The following is a 20,691-nucleotide window of genomic DNA, read 5'->3' on the forward strand; positions in this document are numbered from 1 at the left end:
AAGCACTTGAACTGTTTCCTCTTTTGGGATAGCTGGGGTATCAGTTTACATGCTCAGTATATTGCCCACTGGTGTATTCCAGTGTTTGCTTATCAGTATGCCTAAAAATAGCCTAGGGGACTTAGGAAGATAGCTGTAGAACACACACACCTAGTAGCCTAGGTGGAGACAACCCTGGTTGTCAAGTGCCCCTGCCAGACAGGCTTAAGTATAACCATCCACCCATTGCCTAGTTAAGAATCCTCATAAAACTCAGTAACCAAGTTTTCTAATATTTGGGTTTACTTCCATCCACCACTAGGGGTCATGACCAATCTAGAGTCAAACAGGGCACTGTAGGAGTCATATACCAAAAATAAAATTAAGTAGCAAATCCTTCATTTCTTTAAATTAGCCTTAACTCTAGCTTTCATCAAGTACAACCAGGTAAATTACTCCAACGTCCTTAAAACTAAAAAATTTTATATTCTTCTCAGGAACAGAACAGGCTTACTACTTAGTCTGAGTTGCACACGTTTTAGTTTTTCCCCCCCAATCAATATGGGCTGCTACAATCAGGCAGAAAGTGTGAGAAAACACGTTTTTCCTTGTCTCTGTAATGGAAACTGCTAGATAAGCAACTGCTGATAAAAAACTGCAGTTGATGCACTGTCACACATTCCCATACACAGAAATCCTTTCCTCTGCCCATCAGCTAAAATAGAGGCATCTTCCCTGGAAGGCCCACAGCTTTTTAGCAGTCACTGCCCTGAGTTGTCACACTGAGCTCTTGAAGGGTCAGAGTTAAGTCAGTCCATAGTGAATTGAGTGTGGATTGAACAACACCCACATTTAAACTCTCACAGCAATTTTTCATATTCCATCTTTTTGATTTTCTCCCACATTAAAATACCACCACCACCTTGGAGTCATACAAAAACAGGTGGCAGCACAACAGGCCAGTTTGCCAGTCCCTTTTCAGGCTGCTCAGCATAAATACTCCAGATGTCTAGGCTTCTCTAGAACTCGCTTCTACTTGATTTCCGGTAAATAAGCTCAGACAATACTTTGCTTCCAACTGTATTAGTCTCACTTTATTCTTTAGGAAATCTCTTCCAAAGGTAACTACTTCCATTTGTAGGTAATCAGAATGTAATGAATCCACTTCCAAGTGTTGGCACTGTTACACCATGGTCTTCCCCAACTCAATTAAAGACTTTCGATTCTTGTTTTTTGATATTCCAGTCCCAGAAGTAGTCTGAAGTTAATCAGGAGACAGTCTTATGCTTTTTAGTGGTCTACACCCAGGCTCTAGCTTTCTCCAGGAGCACTATTACAGAATGGAATTTAAATAGGCATTAAACTAAGAGCCAGTCTCTCAAATGAATTTAAGTGATTTTTATTTTAAGACAACCTACATGTTTTTCTTAAAAACAATGCCTCCACTCCAAATAAATCAAGGTCAAAATAAATGAAGAGCTCAAGATGACATCAGTCCCTGTTGTCTGTCCTGGTGTTGTGTAGATGAAAAGCAGCAGCTGGTTATGATGACAGGTGATAGATCCGATGTAACTGCCAAATCTGTTACTGTAAAAACAAGGAAAGAGGAATCAATACTTTTTTGTGTACAAAAGCACTGAGGTGTACCTGACTGCAATGTTCTCCCCTATTCAATCTGGCTGCCACAGAGGCAGACAGAAAGCGCTGGGATTATTTTCTTTTGCATCCTAGTGCAAACCAAATGAACAACAGCAACTTGTTCAAGGTCTATCAGTGGATGCAGAATCAGCCTAAAATCAAAGGTAAGGAGGTGTATTTTCCAAAAGAGGCTCATTCTGTGCAAAGCCTCATTTGAACACTGTGTTCTACAACTGAAACTTCAAGACAGATAATCCCTGGATTAATCATCTGTACTGCCTCACCTTACTTTGACTAGCCCCAAGTTTTATCTCGCTCCTAATTTGTGTGAGGCCTTTGCAAGTTGGGACAATAAATGCCTCTACTACCTCCAAGTAGTTCCCTGCATAGAACGCTTTTAATTTCCTAAAAGTGGTGTCAATTCTAATTGTCAACCGTGAGTAAACTAGTTTTGACACTCGTGTGGCAGAGTATGAATCCAAAGTTTGATTTCAACAGGTCTTTTTACAAGGAAGGCGCTAACACAGGCTGTTTTTCCTGCACAAGCTGTGCTTTTCAATGCCAGGCATAGAAAGCCTTCTCTTTTGCAGAGCCAGTGATCAAACCCAGGGCCTCACACATCGCAAACAAGTGCTCTACTGCTGAGCAGCACACCTGGCCCATGAAGGTATTTGGTGGTAACCCATCTTAATTCTAAGCTTTTCCAAGATAAACACAAGTCTCTCTAGACACCCCTCCCCAACTGCAGTAAAAGAAACAAGAACACTCAAGGAAGGTCTCTCCATTTTCCACCCACATCCTTATACTTACACATTTTTCCATTTCTAAACCATCTTTAAAGAAAATCATATACGGGGTCACACCATCCTCACGGTAGTCCAGCAGAGCAACCATACCATCAGGATTCATGTTCTCACCAATAAAGAACTGAGGAAGCAAACAATTACCCAGAATTTGATTAAGGATGTCATTGTCAAACAAATATCCCCACCAAACCCTGCTACTAAGAGAAATGTTCACCAATCAAACATTTATTTCATTTGTTCTGTGCAAAGCCACTAATAGTATAGTACAATTCAGGAGCACCTTCAGGCTTTCTGGAAACTTTTACCCTAACATATCTAACCCCAAATCCCGCAAGTCTGCTTTTTAATCAAGCAAAGGAAATAAGACTGCCAATGAAAGCACATCAAAAGCATGGCATTTGTCTTGTTGACCCAGATTTGATCTCTTGCATCACATGGTCCCCCCCTCAATCAACATGGGGAGCAACTGTCACTTTTCCCAACAGTCCCAGAGCAGTGTGAGGTATGCCCCCCCCCAAAGCATGGTTGTGGTTTTTAAGGGCTTCCCTGAATTGACATCACCTCAGCAGCAATGAATCACTCCAACTAGGGAGCAGGAAAGTATAACTAGCAGTTCAAGAGGGTAAGAACTTAAGTGTCACCTGGGAAGCCAGCAGAGAGGAAATTCAGACTCTGAAAACAAGTTCTGCTTAGAGTCACAAAAGACTTTCACAGCCTGAGCTCCTGAAGCCCCATCTACTATAAAGCATTATGCTTTCCACACACAGCAAACAAATCACAAAGAACCTTCAAGCCACTTCTCATCTATACCGTACTTCTGACCCAAATAATCTGAAGTCTTTACCTGGTAGTTTTTGAAATTAGCAAGGATGTGCTTGATTTGTTCAGCTGCCCCAGTCATAAAAGGTTTTACTCTCTCTGGTCTCTGTTCTTCGAGTTTGCCTTTAATTCTAAAACAACATCAACAGGTTAAAGCACTGCACTTAGTGGAAATTAATTCCAACAAGTGAACACAAAACAAACAAACAAACAAAAGGCTAGGGCCCCTGGTTCCATCAAGAAATGGACTAGCTCAGCTCACAATTTTTGAATTGCATGTGGACTGAAGTACCCATCTGAATGACAGTCAAAGCTCCAGTCTACCTGCATCAACGCACACAACAGCAAGCACCTGGCCGGGTAACTGCCCGGTCAGTACAAAAGCCAGGACCCTTCCAAGTGAACCTGCCGCTGAAGAACTCCTAGGTGGTCCCGAGCGGATCCCGACCCAGAGCTTCCAGACACCAGCTAGGCCCAGCCGGCGGTCACTTACGACTTCATGTAATCTTTGATGTACTTCTTGTAGGCTTCCTTGGTGAAGCTGGTTTCCTGCAAGTGATGGTTCATGACGATGTCCACACCGGTGATCACTGTGCTTTCGGTCCCTTCGCCCTCGGGGCCTTCGGCGGAGGCATTTCCACCAATGAGCGAGTCATCAATGCTACCCTCTGTCCGACTGACCATCTGCGGCCAGGGGAAGAAGGGGGAGGAAAAAATTGAGCTGCCAAACCCATGCGGGGCATCAGCGCCCCCCTAACTTTTCTAATCCACCAAGTTTTCATGATCGCACCGTCCTCCCACCGGATGTAGATTCCTTCTTTAGTCTTGTCGGAAATTAAAAAGAAACACACACACACACACACACACACACACAAAACGCACCCTTCTCAGGAGGAAAACTGAAGACCCTGCCATTACAAACAAGCATTCTGCAAATCGCACGGGAAAGCGGGGTCTTTGACAAGCCGGGTGGAAGCTGGGTGCGGGGTGGGTGGGGAGGGAGGGGGGGGTTGCCCCGGTTGCTAAGGAGGCAAAATAGAACGTCGCAAGGCGTGTGCGGGGCTCCCGCCACTCAGCCCGCACCGCAAGGAAGGAGGAGGAGGAGGAGGACGGGGAGCCCGGCGGCCCTATTTGCAGGCTCTCAGCTCCGCCTCCACTTTTCTAGAAAAACCCAGGCCCGGAAAGAGCGCGGCGTCCCCTCCGCCAGGAGGCAGCGCGGAGGATTGCACAAGCGCGGGCGGGGAGGTGGGGGCGGGGGCGGGGGAGGACGCGGGGAAGGAAGCGGCGGCAACTCGAGCCAACCCGGCCGGCGCGCGGCCGACGACTCACCTTCCCCTCCACCTCCAGGCACAGCCCGTCCGCGATCTCCCGGATCTTGTAGATGTCGGAGAACATCTCATCATCTGCGCGGGGGGAGGGGGGGGAGACACGGCGGCCCGTGAGCGCGCGCCCTGCCCTGCCCGGGGCGGCTCGCGCCCTCCTCCTCCTCCTCCTCCTCCTCCTCCTCCTCCCAGCGGGGCCCGGGGGCCCGGCCCGCCACGACCCGGCAGCCGCCCGGAGCGAGAGCGAGCGCCTGGCCTCCCCCCCACCCCGACAGCCGCGGCCGAGGGCCGTGGCGCCCGCCCTCTGTGCGCGGAACGGCGGCAACAGGGGCCACTCACGGCTGATGAGGTCCCGGTAGATGATCATGATGGCGGCGAGCGGGCGGGCGGCGGCGGCGGCGCTGGCTGGGCAGGAGCGCGGAGCGCGGGGCGAGCGCGGTGCAGCCGGAGCGGCGCTCGGGGGGAGGGGGGAGCGGGCGGAAAAGGCCGACTCAGCCGCTCCCCAACCTCATATAGAGGGCACGTCCCCCTACGTCAGCGGCCGCGGCGCCTCCGGAAGCGCCGCCAGCGGTGACGTGGCACGCAGAGCGGCGCGGGGGGCGGGGCCTCGGCGGGCGCCCCGGGGGGGGGGGCAAGGAGGGCCACATCCGGGCACTCGGCCCCCGGGACACACACACAAAGCCGGGGCGCCTCGGCCGCGGCGGGGGGGGGGGGGGGCGGGCGGGCGTGTCGAGGTGAGGGGCAGCAGGGGCCGCGCCCGGCAGGCCTGAGGGGCGCGGGCGCGGCTCCCGCCCTGCCTCGTCCTCTCAGGCACCGCCCCCCGCGCCTCGCCCCGCCCCTTCCGGGCAGCACAGCTGTCGGCTTTCCGGGCGACCCGGCGTGGCCGCGCTCGGGGACCCTGGGCGCTAGGGCACGGGCCTTTTTTATTTATTTATTTATTTATTTTTTGCCGTCTCCTGAGCTGTGCGAGGGCTTCGAGGAGCCTGACGGCCACGGAGCCGGAGCTGCCCCTCACGGAGTTTTGAGGGACGGTGTTGTTGCGGGGCCGCGCGGAGCCAGGCGGAGGGCGACCCGCCGAGGTGGGGAGGACGGACAGCGTCGCCTTGCCAGCCCCTCCCGCCCCGTCTGCGTCAGCCTGCGGGTGCGGGAGGGCGACGGCCGTGAAAGCGCCGCCTCCTCCTTGGCACCTGGCCTCCTGTCGTGCCCTTTGTTTTGGGGGTGGGGGGTCGGGGAAGACCTGGTTGTCTTTTTTTTTTTTTTTTTTTTTTTTTTTTTTAGTGCAGCTGAGATTGTGTCCCTGGAGCTGGAGTTAAATATAAAGGACCGGGAGGGGGAGGGGGGGGCGGCGCTTCCCACCTGCTCAGTTGTTACTGGGATTTTCGTCTCTAGTACCAAAAAACAAAACCAAAACGGCGTAAAAGTCACCTCTTTGGTTTAAGGCAAAGGTGCAGGTAGGCGCCTTGGAAACCCAAGCGCTTGTTCCATTCTAGAGAGACTTTTTTTGTGCTCTTGCCTTGTCCCTAGCGCGGGGCTGGGGGTGGGGTTGCAATGATTGTCCCAGTTACACAGCCTCCTCCTTATAATTGTAGTTGAAATAAACCAAAGAATCAGGCAATTAGGAACGATTTCCCCTCCCCCCGTACACGAGACACTAATGAAGCGTTCGGCTAAGTTGAAAGCCACGCTTCTAAAAGAGCAGGGCACTGAAGGAAATTGAAATGCTAGGGGAGTGAGAACCGAATAGAACCTGGAGCTCTCTTAGGGAATATGGAATATGGGCTGCTCTCTACCCCCAGAGGACGCAGGGAGACGGGAAGGAAGCTAAAAATAAAATGAAGCGGATGTAAAAAAAAAAAAAAACAGGTGAGCATCTTCTCACAGCTGGCCTAGAAAGGACCGCTTGACGATTTCTGGAAAACGTGGCTAGAACTAATCATTTTCTCAGGCAGTTCACAGTGTATTGACGTTTTCAGAGGATTCAGAAATAGTAGTCCTACACACCTCTTATAATACCCTCAGGTATCAGAGCCTCCTTTTCCTATTTTACAGCTAGTTGAGAACATTTTCAAGGGCTGAAGAGGCAGAGCTCATGACTTGCAGGGTCTGGGTAGGGCAGGGCAGATCCATCGCTTCACCAAACCAAGAATAGACAAGAGCTACTGGGTGTGGATTCTTGAGTGCAGAGCCAGGAGTCAACCCTTGAGGATCTCCGGGTGTGGCCCAAATCTCATGCTCCCCCCACCCCCCAAAGTACCCTCGGTTAAAAACCTTGTCTTCATCTGTTTTTAGTCTGTGACCTTAGGGATTTCCCCTCTCTCGCTTTCATAGAAACAAAGTATTTGTGAGTTAGAAAAGACAATGACATAGGATTGGAGGGAAAGGACAGGCATAAAGGCACTTGCCTTGTAACTGTCACTGTGGTTGGATCCCTGCAACGTGTTTGCTCCAAGAGTAATCTCTGAGCACCAGTGTGTGGCAAAAAAAGAAAAACGAGCAAATAAAGAGACCTGAGGATTGGTTCAGTGGTAAAGCATTTCCCTTGCACATGTGAGGGTTTTATTCACATTTCCCTTGCACATGTGAGGGTTTTATTCACATTTCCCTTGCACATGCAGTGCCAAGATAAAAACTCTGGGTTTTATTCTTGGCACTACATGATCCCCTGAATACTGTCTGGTACGGCCCTAAAGCAAAATAAAGAAGACGTGGCCCAAAACTTTCACAAAAAAAATTAATGATAATTGTAAGCATATGAATTCCAGACTGATACGGTGGTTATGGCATCAGGGATTCTGGATTTTCCGTTTCTGTCCACCATCCTTATGGTCCACAATTGATGCTGAAACTCCAACCATCACATCTAATTTGCAGTCAGTGAGAAGAGGCAGGACACAGTGCATTTTAGCTGTGTTTCTTTTCTGTTTCTGTTTTTGGGTTTTAGATTGTACCCAATAGCTCAGGGCTTACTCCTGGCTTTTAGGGATCACTCCTGGGGGTGCTCATGAGGCCATATGTGGTGCTGTGGGTTGAACTAGAGGTGGCTGTGTATGAAGCAAGCACGTGTACTGGCTCTAGCTCTGTGTTTCTAAGGAGAAAATTCTTACTAGTCAAGAACATGAATCCCTCTAGCTGTAGGGAAGACAGAAAATTGTAGGCTACTGGTTGATTGCCACTGTAAATAAAACCAGTGTTTTGTATTAAGGAAGAATGTCTGCAGCAAGAAGTTCCTGTTGTCCCCACAGTACAAAGATTCTAATTCTCAGGGGCCAGAGAATAGTACTGGGGTAGGGCAGGGTAGGGCATTTCCCTTGTTCTCTGACCAACCCAGGTGTACCACACCCATTTTGATCCTCACCACCCCCCAAGCACTGAGCATAGCATGGTGTAATTCTTGATGGCAGAGCCAGGAGTAACCCCTGAGCATTGCCTGGCCCTGACCCCAAAAGCCAAAAATATATATATTTTTAATTTATGTAATACTTACATATTTTAAAGAAAAGATTCTAATTCTCAGTCTCAGGGTATTTATTTTACGCACTGTGAGATCAGCTTCCAGAAAATTGATTTATATTTACCGGACATGCTAGAAATTGATTTGAGAACCAGAATCCATTAATCTAGGATGAAAACTTCCTAGCTCATTAGATGTCTAGAAAATAGTTAAATTGGGACTGAAGAGATAGTACAGGGGTTTAGACCTTGCACACTGCTAATTGTGGTTCAATCCCTAGCACCACTAGGAGTGATCCCTTAACACAGTTGGATTAAGCCCTGAGTACCTCTGGGTATGACGCTAAAACAAAAGTAGTGAAGTTGAATATGTTTTGATTAGTAAGGAATTAGACCAGGGCTTGGATTACAGTACCAGTCTGGCTGGACTATTTCTGTTTATTATCTGAAACACCCACCCCATTTATTTCCAGATATGTTAATAAGTCCTTGTTGCTTTTTCACCTGGACTTTTCAGACTTTGCTAATAAATCATTATTCTAGTGAAATCTCAAGGCAAGATTCTTTATTTTGTTGTTTTGTTTTGTTTGGGGACCACACCCTGTGATACTTAAGGGTTACTCCTGGCTTTGCACTTAAGGAATCACTCCTGGCAGTGCTTGGGGGGACCATATAAGATGCTGGTTGTTGAATCTGGGTCCACTGTATGCAAGACAAGCACCCTACTCGCTGTGCTATTTCTCTGGTCCCTAATTCTTTCAAGTAAAGCTATACAACAGATCTTTCTGTGATATTGGACATGTTCTTCTCTTATCTTTAGTGCCACTGGCCAGATCTGGCTATGGAGCATTTGAACTATGCTTAATGTGACTATGGAATTGAATGTTTATTTACCTGTAATGTTAATTTTATATTTGCATACCCATGCCTAGTGACTTTTTTGGAGAGCACAAGGTTCTGTCATATAAGGTTTATGAGGTGGGGAACTTTTGTTTTCTTTTTTTGCTATGTCCCAGCAACTCATAGCACAGTGTTGAAGTCGCCCTCAGACATAGCTATAGCTATGTCCTCCAAACAATAAAACGGAGACAGAAGAAAAAATAGAATCAAATCCAGCAGTTCCACTTTGGGGATTCTGAGTATCCAAAGAATTCAAAAACATTAAAACAAAACGTTAGACCCACCTCCCGTCCTCAGTGTTTGACATTACTCACAACAATAAGGAAGCACCCAAAATACCCATCAGTAGATGATTGGCTAGGGACTGGGGAGATGGTTCAAAGAACTGAAGCTCATACCTACAAGTTCCCAGATTCAATCACAGGAACAATGAGACCTTCAGGGCATCCCCAGGCTATTGCCCCACCCCACCCCAAAAGATTTGAAATCTATCACTTGGCAATTTTCTCTCTAAATATATTTCTAGGCAACAAGCAAGTAGTTTTACCCAGTGATTTTATTACTATTTTTTTTTTTTTTGGTCTTTGAGTCATACCAGCAGTGCTCCAGGGACTATGTGGTACCAGTAGCACAGGGCCTCACACAGGCAAGGCAAGTGCTCTAACACTGAGCCCCGTCTCCTACTAATTTTTTTTAATGGTGATGATTTTTTAAAATAATGTCCTAAGAATTGGTGATGATTTAAACTCTTACAGTCATGTTGGGTAAATTCATCTTTTTGTCACAAATTAGGCTTGTCTGATGCTGATGTTCTGTGGAACTGTATGCACACCAGGAGAAAACCAATACTGGCCGGGGTACCAGGCCAGTTCAGTGCAGTATCCAGGTCTGAGTGAGACCAAGCAATGGAATTAATACAATTTCTCTGGTGACTGTAAAATAACCAGTATTAAAGATTTTTTTCTATTTAATTCTTTTCACTATACATATATATATATATATATAAAACCTTTGAAACACTAAGTCTGATCATAATTCTAGGGAACAGAGATATTGCAGTGGTAGAGTACAAAACTTGGCACGCCTGAAGCTCTGGGTTAGATCCCTTATATCAAAAATGATAGTAACATCAATAACTGTGTGTGTTATAAAGCACTTAAAAGTCAGCAGAGAAACCACAGATGACTAACACTGACATGTTGCTATCCTCAATCAATGTTTATTTGAAATGTAAAGGGGCTCAGTAAAATCTAGTTGGTGTTGAAGCAACATCTCCATTAGAGGACTTTTTTTTCTCTCTTTTCTCTTTTAACAATATTAGGAATTAAAATTGGGGTCTCATGCATGCAAGGTAAATGTTCTATTGCTGAAGTAGATCCTCTCTCTCACATAACTTAAGTATAGGTCACTGGTTTATTTCAAGTTTGCTCTAGAGAAGAGATTGATGAATGCAAACAATTAAAAACACTTGGTTAAGGGCCTGGAGCGATAGTACAGCTGGTAGGGCATTTGTCTTGCACGTGGCCAACCTGGGTTTGATTCCCAGCATCCCATATGGTCCCCCAAACACCGCCAGGAGTAATTCCTGAGTGCAGAGCCAGAAGTAACTCTTAGGCACTTCTGGGTGATACCCAAAAAGAAAAAAAAAATCCTTGGTTAAGACTAGAGAAATAGTACAGAGATTAAAGCTTTTGCTTAGCATTTGGCTAACTTGAGTTTGATTCCTGGCAGCACATATGGTCTCCTGAGTCCCAGCAGGAGTGAACTCTGAGCTTAGAGCCAGGAGTAAGTTCTGAGCACCACTGGTTGTGCGCTCCAAAACAAAACAAAACCACAAAGACCCTTAGTTGGGACTACTTGAATCATTTTTTAGATTAAAAAAAAAAAGATAGGGGCTGGAGCGATATCACAGCAGGTAGGTTATTTGCCTTGCATGCAAGCCAACCTGGGTTCTATTCCCAGCATCCCATATGGTCCCCTGAGCACCGCCAGGAGTAATTCCTGAGTGCAGAGCCAGGAGGAACCTCTGTGCATTGCCAGGTGTGACCCAAAAAGAAAAAAAAAATTTAAAAAATAATTTGGGCCAGGAGATGGCTCAGAGGGGGTTAGCACATACTTTGCATGCAGAGCTCCAGGGGTTTGGTCCCCAACACATGATCCCTGGAACACAGTCCCACGGTAAGCCTCTGAACTACTTTGAGAGTAGCCCAAAACAGTAACAACAAGAAAACAAAATGTAACCTAATAAAAGATTATTAGGCTACTTGTCAGCTGCTCTCTACTTTTTGTGGGGGTCCACACCTGGTAGTATTCAAACCAGAGTCTGCCAGTGTACTGGAGCTGCAACCCCAGCACCCCATTTTCCCTTGGGTTTTTAGTTTCACTTGGGTCTACCAGGAAAATATTCAAGTTTTTTTTTTTTATTATTATATATGGAGCTATAGCACAGTGGTAGGGCATTTGCCTTGCATGCAGCCAACATGGCTGACCCGAGTTCGATTCCTCCACCCCTCTCGGAGAGCCCGGCAAGCTCCGAGAGTATCTCGCCCGCACGGCAGAGCCTGGCAAGCCACCCGTGATGTATTCGATATGCCAAACACAGTAACAACAATGTCTCCAATGGAGACGTTACTAGGCCCGCTCGAGCAAATCGATGAACAATGGGAGGACAGTGACAGTGATGCATACATGTATATGCATTTAAATATTTTTGGGGGGAGGACACACCCAGTGGTGCTCAGGGTTTACTCCTGCCTCTGTGTTAGGGATCACTCCTGGTGGACTCGGGAGACCATATGGGGTGCCAAGATTGAACCCAGGCTGGCCCGGCTGTGCAAGGCAAATGCTCTATCCACTGTACTATCTCTCTGGCCCCATAAACTTACTATGGCTCTTTTTTTGGCTTTTTGGGTCACACCCAGCGATGCTCAGGAGTTCCTCCTGGCTCTGCACTCAGGAATTACTCCTGGTGGTGCTTGGGGGCCCATATGGGATGCTGGGGATAGAACCCGGGTTGGCCGTGTGCAAAGCAAATGCCCTACCTTCTGTACTATCACTCTGGCCCCAAACATACCACTTTTAAGTACAGACAGTCCCCAACAGTGCAAGGGAGCCCAATGGCACTTCTGAGGATGCTGTACACAGAGGTAAAGGCCTGACAATTCAATGTGATATTGGACCTGCCATGCTTGGGCGATCATGAAGGGCCAGGGAGCAAGCTTAAGGGCCTAGCATATGCCTAGCCCTGAACATATCCTTGAATATAAATTTTGTCATTATTAATGTAGAATTTCATTTAAAATTATAAGCATTCTAGTCTCTGAAAGTCCTATGATTTCTTTGCTAGGCTCTTTGTTTTGGGAGCCATACTTGGCAGTGTTGACTACTCCCGGCTTGGTGCTGGGAATGAGCATTTGGGAGATCAAATCTGGCTTCCAGTTTGCAAAACATGCACAGAATTCTTTGAGCCACCTCTCCAGCCCTGTTTTTTGTGCTTTGTTTTGGCTTTTTGGGTAACACCCTGCAATGCTCAGGTGTCTGCTGGCTTGGCACTCAGGAATTACCCCTGACCATGCTTGGGGGACCATATAGCGTGCCAGAGATCTAACCCAGGGGATTTAGCCCAGATCTGCTGGCTGGCCCAGCTGTGTGAAAGGCAACATCCCTGCCCACTGTACTATTCTTCCACCTATGTTTGTTTGTTTTGTTGTTTATTTTGTTGTTGTGCCACACCCAGCAGTGCTCAGGGCTTATTCCTGGCTCTGTGCTCAGGAGTGACTCCTAGCTATACTCAGGAGAGCCCCTCACAGGCCCGGGAAGTAAATCTGATCAGCCACTCTGAAGGCCCCCAGTACCATCTTTCTAGGCTTGTCTGTTTATTTGGTTTTGGGGCCACATTTATCAGTGCTCAGGGATGTGCTCCCAGCAGTGTTCAGAGACCACGTAAGTACTTGGGATAGAACTGGGACTCCAGCATGCAGAGTAGATGTTCTGAAGCTTTGAACTATCTCCCCAATCCTGCTCTCTAATTTTTTAATTACAGTGCTTTAAACTGGAAAATACACACACACACATAAAAAAATTAATTGGCATAAATCGGGCTGGAGAGATAATATAGTAAGGCATTGGCCTTGCCTGCGGCTGATTCTGGTTTGAATCCCTCATACCACATATGGTCCCACTAGCACTATTAGGGGTCACTTCTGAGCACAGAGCCTGGAGTAGTCCCTGACAACCACTGGGTGTGGCTCAAAATAAGCAAATTTTTAAAAAAGTAACCAAGAGCAGTGTCACATCCTCTAAGTCACTTGGGGGTATGGAGTAAAGGATTCCCTAAAATATAAGTAAGTAGAAGATACACTTGCAACCCAGCTCCAATGTGTAATATCTCTACTTTTTGATTTTGTTTTTTTGGCCCACACCAGCTGTGGTCAGGGCTTATTCCTGGTTCTGCACTCGGGATCTCTCCTAGTGGAGCTTGGGGGACCATTTGGGGTGCCAGAGATTGAACCCCATATGCAAGACAAAATTATCCACTGTACTATCTCTCCAGCCTCGACTCACTTTTGTTTTATATCTTTATACAGTTGTTCAATAGGTGGGAATTTGGGCTTGGTACCTTAATAGTCATAGGATGTGTGTGTGGCCAGGTGTGTGTGGAGGGGAGAGAGAGAGGTGGTATGATTGTGATCAGAAATACTGCCCCATAAATTCTTTTGCTAAAAATGACAGCAAGTGCTTAGGGAGGCATGAAGGTGGGATGGGTGAATGGTGCCAGCAGGCTGCAGAAGGAAGATAGCTTATCTTCTCCTTCCTGTGCTTTTAAATGAGGTGCACTTCGGGTGGGAATAGAGATAATGCAATTTGGACAATATCTCTATTTTCCTTACACTTTGCCTAGCTCGAAAAATTATGGGTAGCAACTTATGGAGAAAATTTTTTATAGTCCACAGCCCCTTTAAAAAATGAATGAAATGATTGGTGCAAACCAAAATGTACAATAAGCCAATAAAATGAAGCCAGAAGTAAGGATGGTATTCAAGTCATGCACTAAGTCCAGTACAGGCAGTAGAAGTCATTTCCATACTTGGCCAAGAACCAAAGAACAGGAAGAACATGTTAGAAGGTTCACCATCCTTTTGCTTTAGGCCACACCTGATGATGCTGAAGGGTTCCTCCTGGCTCTGCACTCAGGAATCACTCCTGGTGGTGCTCAGGGGACCACATGGGATGCTGGGGGTCGAACACAGGGATTACTACTGGCTCTGCACTCAGAATTACTCCTGGCGGTGCTCCAGGGACCGTAAGGGATGCTGGGAATCAACCTGTGTTGGCTGCAAGGCAAACATCCTACCCACTACGCTATCACTCCAGCCCCCAAAACCATTTTTTAAAAAAAGCATAGCGCTTTTAATAAGAATCATGGTACAGAACCAAAGAGAGAATGCAGTGGTTAAGTTGCTTTCCTTGCATGCGATGACCCCTACGTGTGACCCCTACACCACATAGGATACCTGAGCACCTGAACCTTTTGCACACAGGCATTCACACTTGAGCAGGAGTTGACTTCTGGGTGTGAGCAAATTCCCATTCCCAGAACTCCCCCTTAATAAAGAATCAAGGGACTGGGAAGATAGCTAAAAGGCTGGGATTCATGTCCTTCATGTGAGAGGCCCAAGTTTGATCTCTGGCACCACAACAGTTGATCCCCTGGTGTGTCCTCTCCCCGTAAAAGAATAAAAAGATTCAAAGCCGAGATAAGTACCAGGACGTTCACTCCATGACATGGAGGCCAGCCGCATACTCTAACGGTAAAGGCAGCTCAGACAGAGAAGGGAGCACCAAATAAAGGGTGTTGGGAGGATCCTCCCAGGATGGGAGATGCATGCTGAAAGTAGACTATAGACCGAACATGATTGTCACTCAATGCCTCTTTTGCAAACCACAGCACCCAAAAGGAGAGAGAGAACAAAAGGGAATGCCTTGCCACAGAGGCAGGGTGGGATGGGGGGATGGGGGGTGGGAGGGATACTGGGATTAGTGATGGTGGAGAATGGGCACTGGTGGAGGGATGGGTACTTGATCATTATATAACTGAAACCCAGGCACAAAAATTTGTAAGTCTACAACTGCACCTCATGGTGTTTGACTAATAAAAATTAAAAAATAAAAAAAAAGTAAAAACTGATTTTCAGGAAAAAATAAAAGAATAAAAAGATTCAAAATTTAATTTTTTTAACTACACCTAGAGATGTTTGGCGGTGCTCATAACTGTGTGCTCAAAGGAACATGCAGTGTTGGGGATCTATGAGTGCAAAGCACATGCTCAGTCTATTGATTTGGGGGGTGAGAGGGGAGGAGAGTAGATTTGGGCCACATCTGGCTGTGCACAAGGCTAACTCCTGGCTCTGTGTTCGGGACTCCTAGCAGTGCTTGGGGGCCATACCTGGTGCTGGGGATTGAACTGGAGATGTTCACGTACAAAGCAAATATCTTACTCATGGACTACCTCTCCAGCCCCTGCAGTCCCTTCATTTTATTAAAAAATTAAGAAAACTTTATTTGGCTTTGGGGCCACACTTAGCAGTGCTCAGGGTCTACTCATGGCTCAGTGCTCAGCAGTGTCATAATATTATCCCCCGACTCTCAGAATATTGACTTTTATTCATCATGTGTGTACAAAGGAATTTTCTCTCTACTAGGCCCAATACTGACTCTAGAAAGACAATATGAGCAGCACAAAGTCCTTATTCTGAAAAAGAGAGTGGGACAAGAGATAAATCTGCCAATTCCAATAAGCTTTAAGATGGGAGGGGGAATTTCAAACAAAAATAAAGTTGCTGAGAGCATCTGACCCAGGCAAAATTCATTCACAATATCAACTTGTTTCTCTAAAGAATATAAAAAAAATTGGGGGCAGAGAAATAGCTTAACTCATGCTTTCTATGCAGGAGGCCTGGGTTTTGCTCCTGCATGGCATTGTGTGGGCCCTGAGAATTCCCAGGAGTGATACTTGAGCATAGGGAATACTCTGAGTACTGCTGAGTGGGGCCACCCTCCAAAAGATAAAAGGAAAAATACACTCTGGGGCCTGATAGAGAGCTCAATGGGCTTGAATGCCTGTGTGCAAAAGGCCCAGGTTTAAGCCCTGATTTCTGGCATTGTATGATTCCAAAAACCAAACCAAACCAAACCAAAGAGAGTCTGAAGACAGCCAAAGAAAAACGTGTGTGTGTGTGTATGTGTGTGTGTGTGTGTGTGTGTGTGTGTTTGAGCGTGGGGGAGGGACGGGATGAAGCTACACCCAGCAGTATTCAGGGGCTTCTCCCAGCTCAGTGCTTAGGGCTGCTCCTGGAGGTGCTCAGGGGTCCGATATAGCCAGGGGTCAAACCCAGGCCTCCTGTATGCAGAACAGAAATTCAGTTTATTGATCCCAACTTTATAATGTCTAGTCTGCTTTTTGTGATTTCCTTTGGGCAGTGACTTAGAATTGGTAATACCTCCGCTCTTACTTTCACCCAGACGGTAATGGTGCCCTTCGGTCTTGCTGAGGGTTAGCATCCATTAAAATATGTGTGTGTCTCAGAGACAGTGCGAGGGGTAAGGTACTTGCCTTGAGCAACGGATACCTGTTCTATCCACATGGTTCCCTGAGCACTGCCTGGGGTCATCACAGAGCCAGGAGTTACCCTTGAACACAGTTGGCTGTGGCCCCAACTCTCCTTCTCCCCCCCCCCCATGCCCAAATAAAAGAAAAACATAAAAGATGTCAGAATATCAGAGTAAGAAGTCATAGTGGATGGCTGGAGCAATAGCACAGTGGGTAGGGCCTTTGCCTTGCACACAGCTGACCCGGTTTCCATTCTCAGCATCCCGTATGGTCCCTGAGCACTGCCAGGAGTAATTCCTGAGTGCAGAGCCAGGAGTAATCCCTGTGCATCACCAGGTGTGACCCAAAAAGAAAGAAACAAACAAAGAAGTCATAGTGGAGAGCAAAATATCACTCTTATCTCTGATAAAACAGGGTGGAGGAAGAGATCCTATCTGAAAACCAGGGACTTCTTTAAACTTAACCCACAAAGGAGGCTCCTGGTCTAGAGCCTTCCTGCAAAGGAGAGTAGTCTCCAGCTGCCAGGAGGAAAAGGCAGAGGAAGGGGCTGGGCTCCATATGTCCGGTTTGTCCTTCCGAACTCACCCCGTAAGTGGGAACTGGGAGAGGCAGTGTCGAGAAAGGCCACCACAGAGCAGCCCTTTGGCCCTTATGGGAACTGCTCGTGAAGTTACAAGAGCAGCTAGTGCCATAGCTTAAGACATTCAAGTTCTTTATTTAATTTAAACTGGTAGGACTGTTTTCCAAAGCATTTTACTTTATGGTAGGATAGTAAACCGTTTTTCCAGCACTAAAGGGGCATCATCTTCTTATCACTTGCTTGTCTCTTAAGAGAGCTCCTCTTTCCAAAGGCCCTTCTGAAGCCGTGTTTGTGCAGAGAGCAAGAATTACAAAACAGAATTACAACTTATCTTTCTAAGTAGCTTACTTAGGCTTCAGGAATCAAGGATGGAAGTGAGTGCAAATCCCAGTACATAAGTACTATTTTCAACAGAATCCAGAATCTCAGAACTGAGAGAATCACAAAGCTTAGGGGAAAATTCCACTTAATATGTACTAGGTTTCATTTGCGTTAGGTAAATAATACACAAGATTCATACTTTGTAGGAACACCGAAACAGAATTCATAGCTCACCTATTACAAAAGGCACCATGCAGATGAACTTTAAAAACTTGCTCTGGGGAGGTCAGCGTGGCTGGTGGCTCAGTCTGAGTGGACCAGCGGCTGTAGCAGGTGGGACTCGTGCCCAGCTCCCAGCCCCACTCCTGCCCCTGGGCCCACCGGACACCATTTATGGACACACACACACACACACACTAAATTGATTTTTCACAGGGCAACAATGCTATAGAATTTCAGGAGTGAGGTAGGATACATTTTTGGAGGGAGGGTCACACCTGGCTGTGCTCAGGCCTCACTCCTGGTGGCCATCAGGGAACCCTCTGGGGTTCTACCAGGATTGGCTGCATGCAAACTTCTTGCCCTCTGTACTATTTCTCCAGTCCCAGGCGATTACACCCTTTTTTGGTTATTCTTATCAGAAAAAGTAAAGAAGGGTTTGGGCCACACTGGTGGTGCTCAGAACTTTACTCCTGGCTCTCTGCTCAGGGGTCACTCTTGGAGGTACTTTGGAGACTATATTCAGTGCTGGGGCTATAACCAGGGTCTGACACGTGCAAGACAAGCTCCTTGACCCTGTACAATCTCTCTAACCCTAGTTGGATCTACTTTTAAGATTTTCTATATTCTCCTTCCTCCTTCCTCCAATTATTTCTTCTCAGCGTATGTCCTTTGTGAGACTGTCTTCAACTCCCATCTTGGACTGATTCACTGAAATCAGACTCAGCAGCCAGCAGCCCTGACTGTTCTTGATTTCACCAAGATGCAGATGCTGTCAGGTCACTCTCAGGCTAATGTCTTGGAGGCAGAGTCAGCACATCCACCTTCTTTAATGACAAACATGTAAGCTGGTGAGTCACGTGTGAGCTCACGGATAATTAATGAGTAAAAAGGACTGCAGTTCGGGGCTAGAGTGATAGCACAGTGGGTAGGGCATTTGCCTTGCACATGGCCGACCCAGGTTCGATTCCCAGCGTCCCATATGGTCACCTTGGTCACCTGAGTACCGCCAGGAGTGATTCTTGAGTGCAGAGTCAGAAGTAATCTCTGTACATCGCCAGGTGTGACCGACCCAAAAAGAAAAAAAAAAAAAAAAAGGACTGCAATTCTAGTTCTGCACATGGCTAGTTCTACACGCATTCTTTTCTTTAGTGGGGGTACACCTAGTGGTGCTCAGGGCTTACTCCTGGTGGTTACTCAGGGAACTATTTGGGAAACCAGGGATCGAACCCGGGTCGGTCCTATGCAAGGCAAGCACCTCACCCCCTGTACTATTGCTCTGGTCCCGAGGATAGAGCTTTAACCCCTGTGCTATCCCTTTAGCTGAGTCTATTAGGGTGTTTTTTTTTTGGAGGTGTTCAGAGACTATCCTGGTTCTGTGTTCAGGAGGGACCTCTGGCCATCCTCTGGGAACCACATGAGATGCCAGAGAATCAGTCCAGGGTCAGCACAATGCAAATCAAGCGCCTTACCTCCTGTATCCTTATCTCTTGCCCCTGGTGTCTATTAATTTTGTAAAAAGAAAGTCAAAGGGGCCAGAGCAATAGAGCGGGTAGGGTGTTTGCCTTGCATGCAGCTGACCCCTGTTCAATCCCCGGTATCCTATATAGTCCCCTGAGCATTGTCAGGAGTAACTCCTGAGTGCAGAGCAAGGAGGAACCCCTGAGCATCAATGGGTGTGACCCAAAAAAGGCAAAAAAAAAATAGTCAAAATAGAGCTGGGGATAATGTGGTCAGGGACTTGGGATAGAGCAAATGCCTTGATTTTTGTGAGGCTCTGAAATGAAATAGAAACTAAAAGTAAAATAGGAGAGGCCAAAAGTCATCAATAATTTTACAACTACGACAGTAGAATTTTACACACTATTCCATAGCATATTAGTAATCCTTCTGATGTCCAACTTTCTCTTTACAGATTCCCTTAGGACTGTGCTAGAAGGCTAATGGAGTAGCATCCGGCTAGTCAGTAGTGCAGGAAATAGTTGCTCCTCAATAATAAATGAGATCAATGATACCACAAGTAAGCACCACACAACAATGATATTTTTCTTGAAATAGTCACCTCAATAATGTCTTCAAAATTTAGCAGATTCAGCTTTCCTTCTTGAAATCTATTATTGCCAAAAACGTAAGCATTTATTCACTTGGTGATAATATTCTAGGAACCTAAACCATGAATTCGGACTTGGCCCAGACCAAGGCCTGTCAGGTTGCTATCCTGAGCCAACTCCAGCTTTTTTCTTTCATTTTATTTATTTATTTATTCCTCGGAGAGCCCGGCAAGCTACCGAGAGTATTCGATATGCCAAACACAGTAACAACAAAGTCTCCAATGGAGACGTTACTGGGCCCGCTCGAGCAAATCGATGATCAACGGGAGGGCCTTTACCTTTACCTTTACCTTATTTATTCCTGGCTGGGGTGAGGGTTTGCCACACCTGGCTATACTCAGAGCTTACTTTTGGCTCTGTGTGCAGGGATCACTCCCAGCGGTGTTCAGGGACCATATGTGGTGCTGGGGATCAAACCAGGGTCATCCATATGCAAAGCGAGCGCCCTACCCACTATAGATGGTTTCTCCAGCTCTCATATTCTTTTTTTTTTTTTTTTTTGCTTTTTGGGTCACACCCAGTGATGTACAGTGGTTACTCCTGGCTTATGCACTCAGGAATTGCTCCTGGCAGTGCTCAGGGGACCATATGGGATGCTGGGAATCGAACACGGGTCAGCTGCGTAGCTGCGTGCGAGGCAAACACCCTACCCGCTGTGCTATCGCTCCAGCCCCAATCATATTCTTTTTTTTATTGGGTTTTTGGGCCACACTAATTTTCAGAGACTACTCCTGGCTCTGTGCTCAGGGATCACTTCTAATCACATTGGGAGAATCATAGGCAATGTCAGGGATTGAACTGGGGTCGACTGTGTGCATGGCAAGTGCCTTATTGCTGTAGTATTTCTCTAGCCCAAGATGTGTCCTTCCTTCCTTCCTTCCTTCCTTCCTTCCTTCCTTCCTTCCTTCCTTCCTTCTTCCCTCCCTCCCTCCCTCCC

The 20,691-nt window shown here is 46.8% G+C and overlaps 1 protein-coding gene and 1 non-coding gene across 2 annotated transcripts; both read right to left on the bottom strand.

Annotated features, from left to right (window-relative positions):
• Positions 1-1,362: 1,362 nt before the first annotated feature.
• TPT1 (tumor protein, translationally-controlled 1) lies at positions 1,363-5,094 on the bottom strand. Its single transcript, XM_056109693.1, has 6 exons — positions 4,904-5,094; positions 4,572-4,645; positions 3,736-3,926; positions 3,268-3,373; positions 2,428-2,544; positions 1,363-1,566 (listed from the first exon to the last, which is right to left on the bottom strand). The coding sequence occupies exons 1-6, from the start codon at positions 4,929-4,931 to the stop codon at positions 1,564-1,566; spliced, it is 519 nt and encodes a 172-aa protein (XP_055965668.1). The 5' UTR covers positions 4,932-5,094; the 3' UTR covers positions 1,363-1,563.
• LOC130019516 (small nucleolar RNA SNORA31) lies at positions 1,634-1,762 on the bottom strand. The gene has a single exon (XR_008791836.1). It is a non-coding gene; the product is annotated as a small nucleolar RNA SNORA31 (small nucleolar RNA).
• Positions 5,095-20,691: the final 15,597 nt, after the last annotated feature.

The sequence above is a fragment of the Sorex fumeus genome, unplaced genomic scaffold (genome assembly GCF_029834395.1).
Source record: "Sorex fumeus unplaced genomic scaffold, SorFum_2.1 ptg000008l, whole genome shotgun sequence".
In the NCBI taxonomy this organism is placed as follows: domain Eukaryota; kingdom Metazoa; phylum Chordata; class Mammalia; order Eulipotyphla; family Soricidae; genus Sorex; species Sorex fumeus.

Bases quoted from the DNA above. Each gene is read 5' to 3' on its own strand.
- TPT1 (XM_056109693.1), bottom strand. From the start codon at position 4,931: ATGATCATCTACCGGGACCTCATCAGCC. The intron at 4,646-4,903 runs GTGAGTGGCCCC...CCCCCCGCGCAG, and splicing joins CTACCGGGACCTCATCAGCC to ATGATGAGATGTTCTCCGAC. The intron at 3,374-3,735 runs GTAAGTGACCGC...ATGTTGTTTTAG, and splicing joins ATCAAAGATTACATGAAGTC to AATTAAAGGCAAACTCGAAG.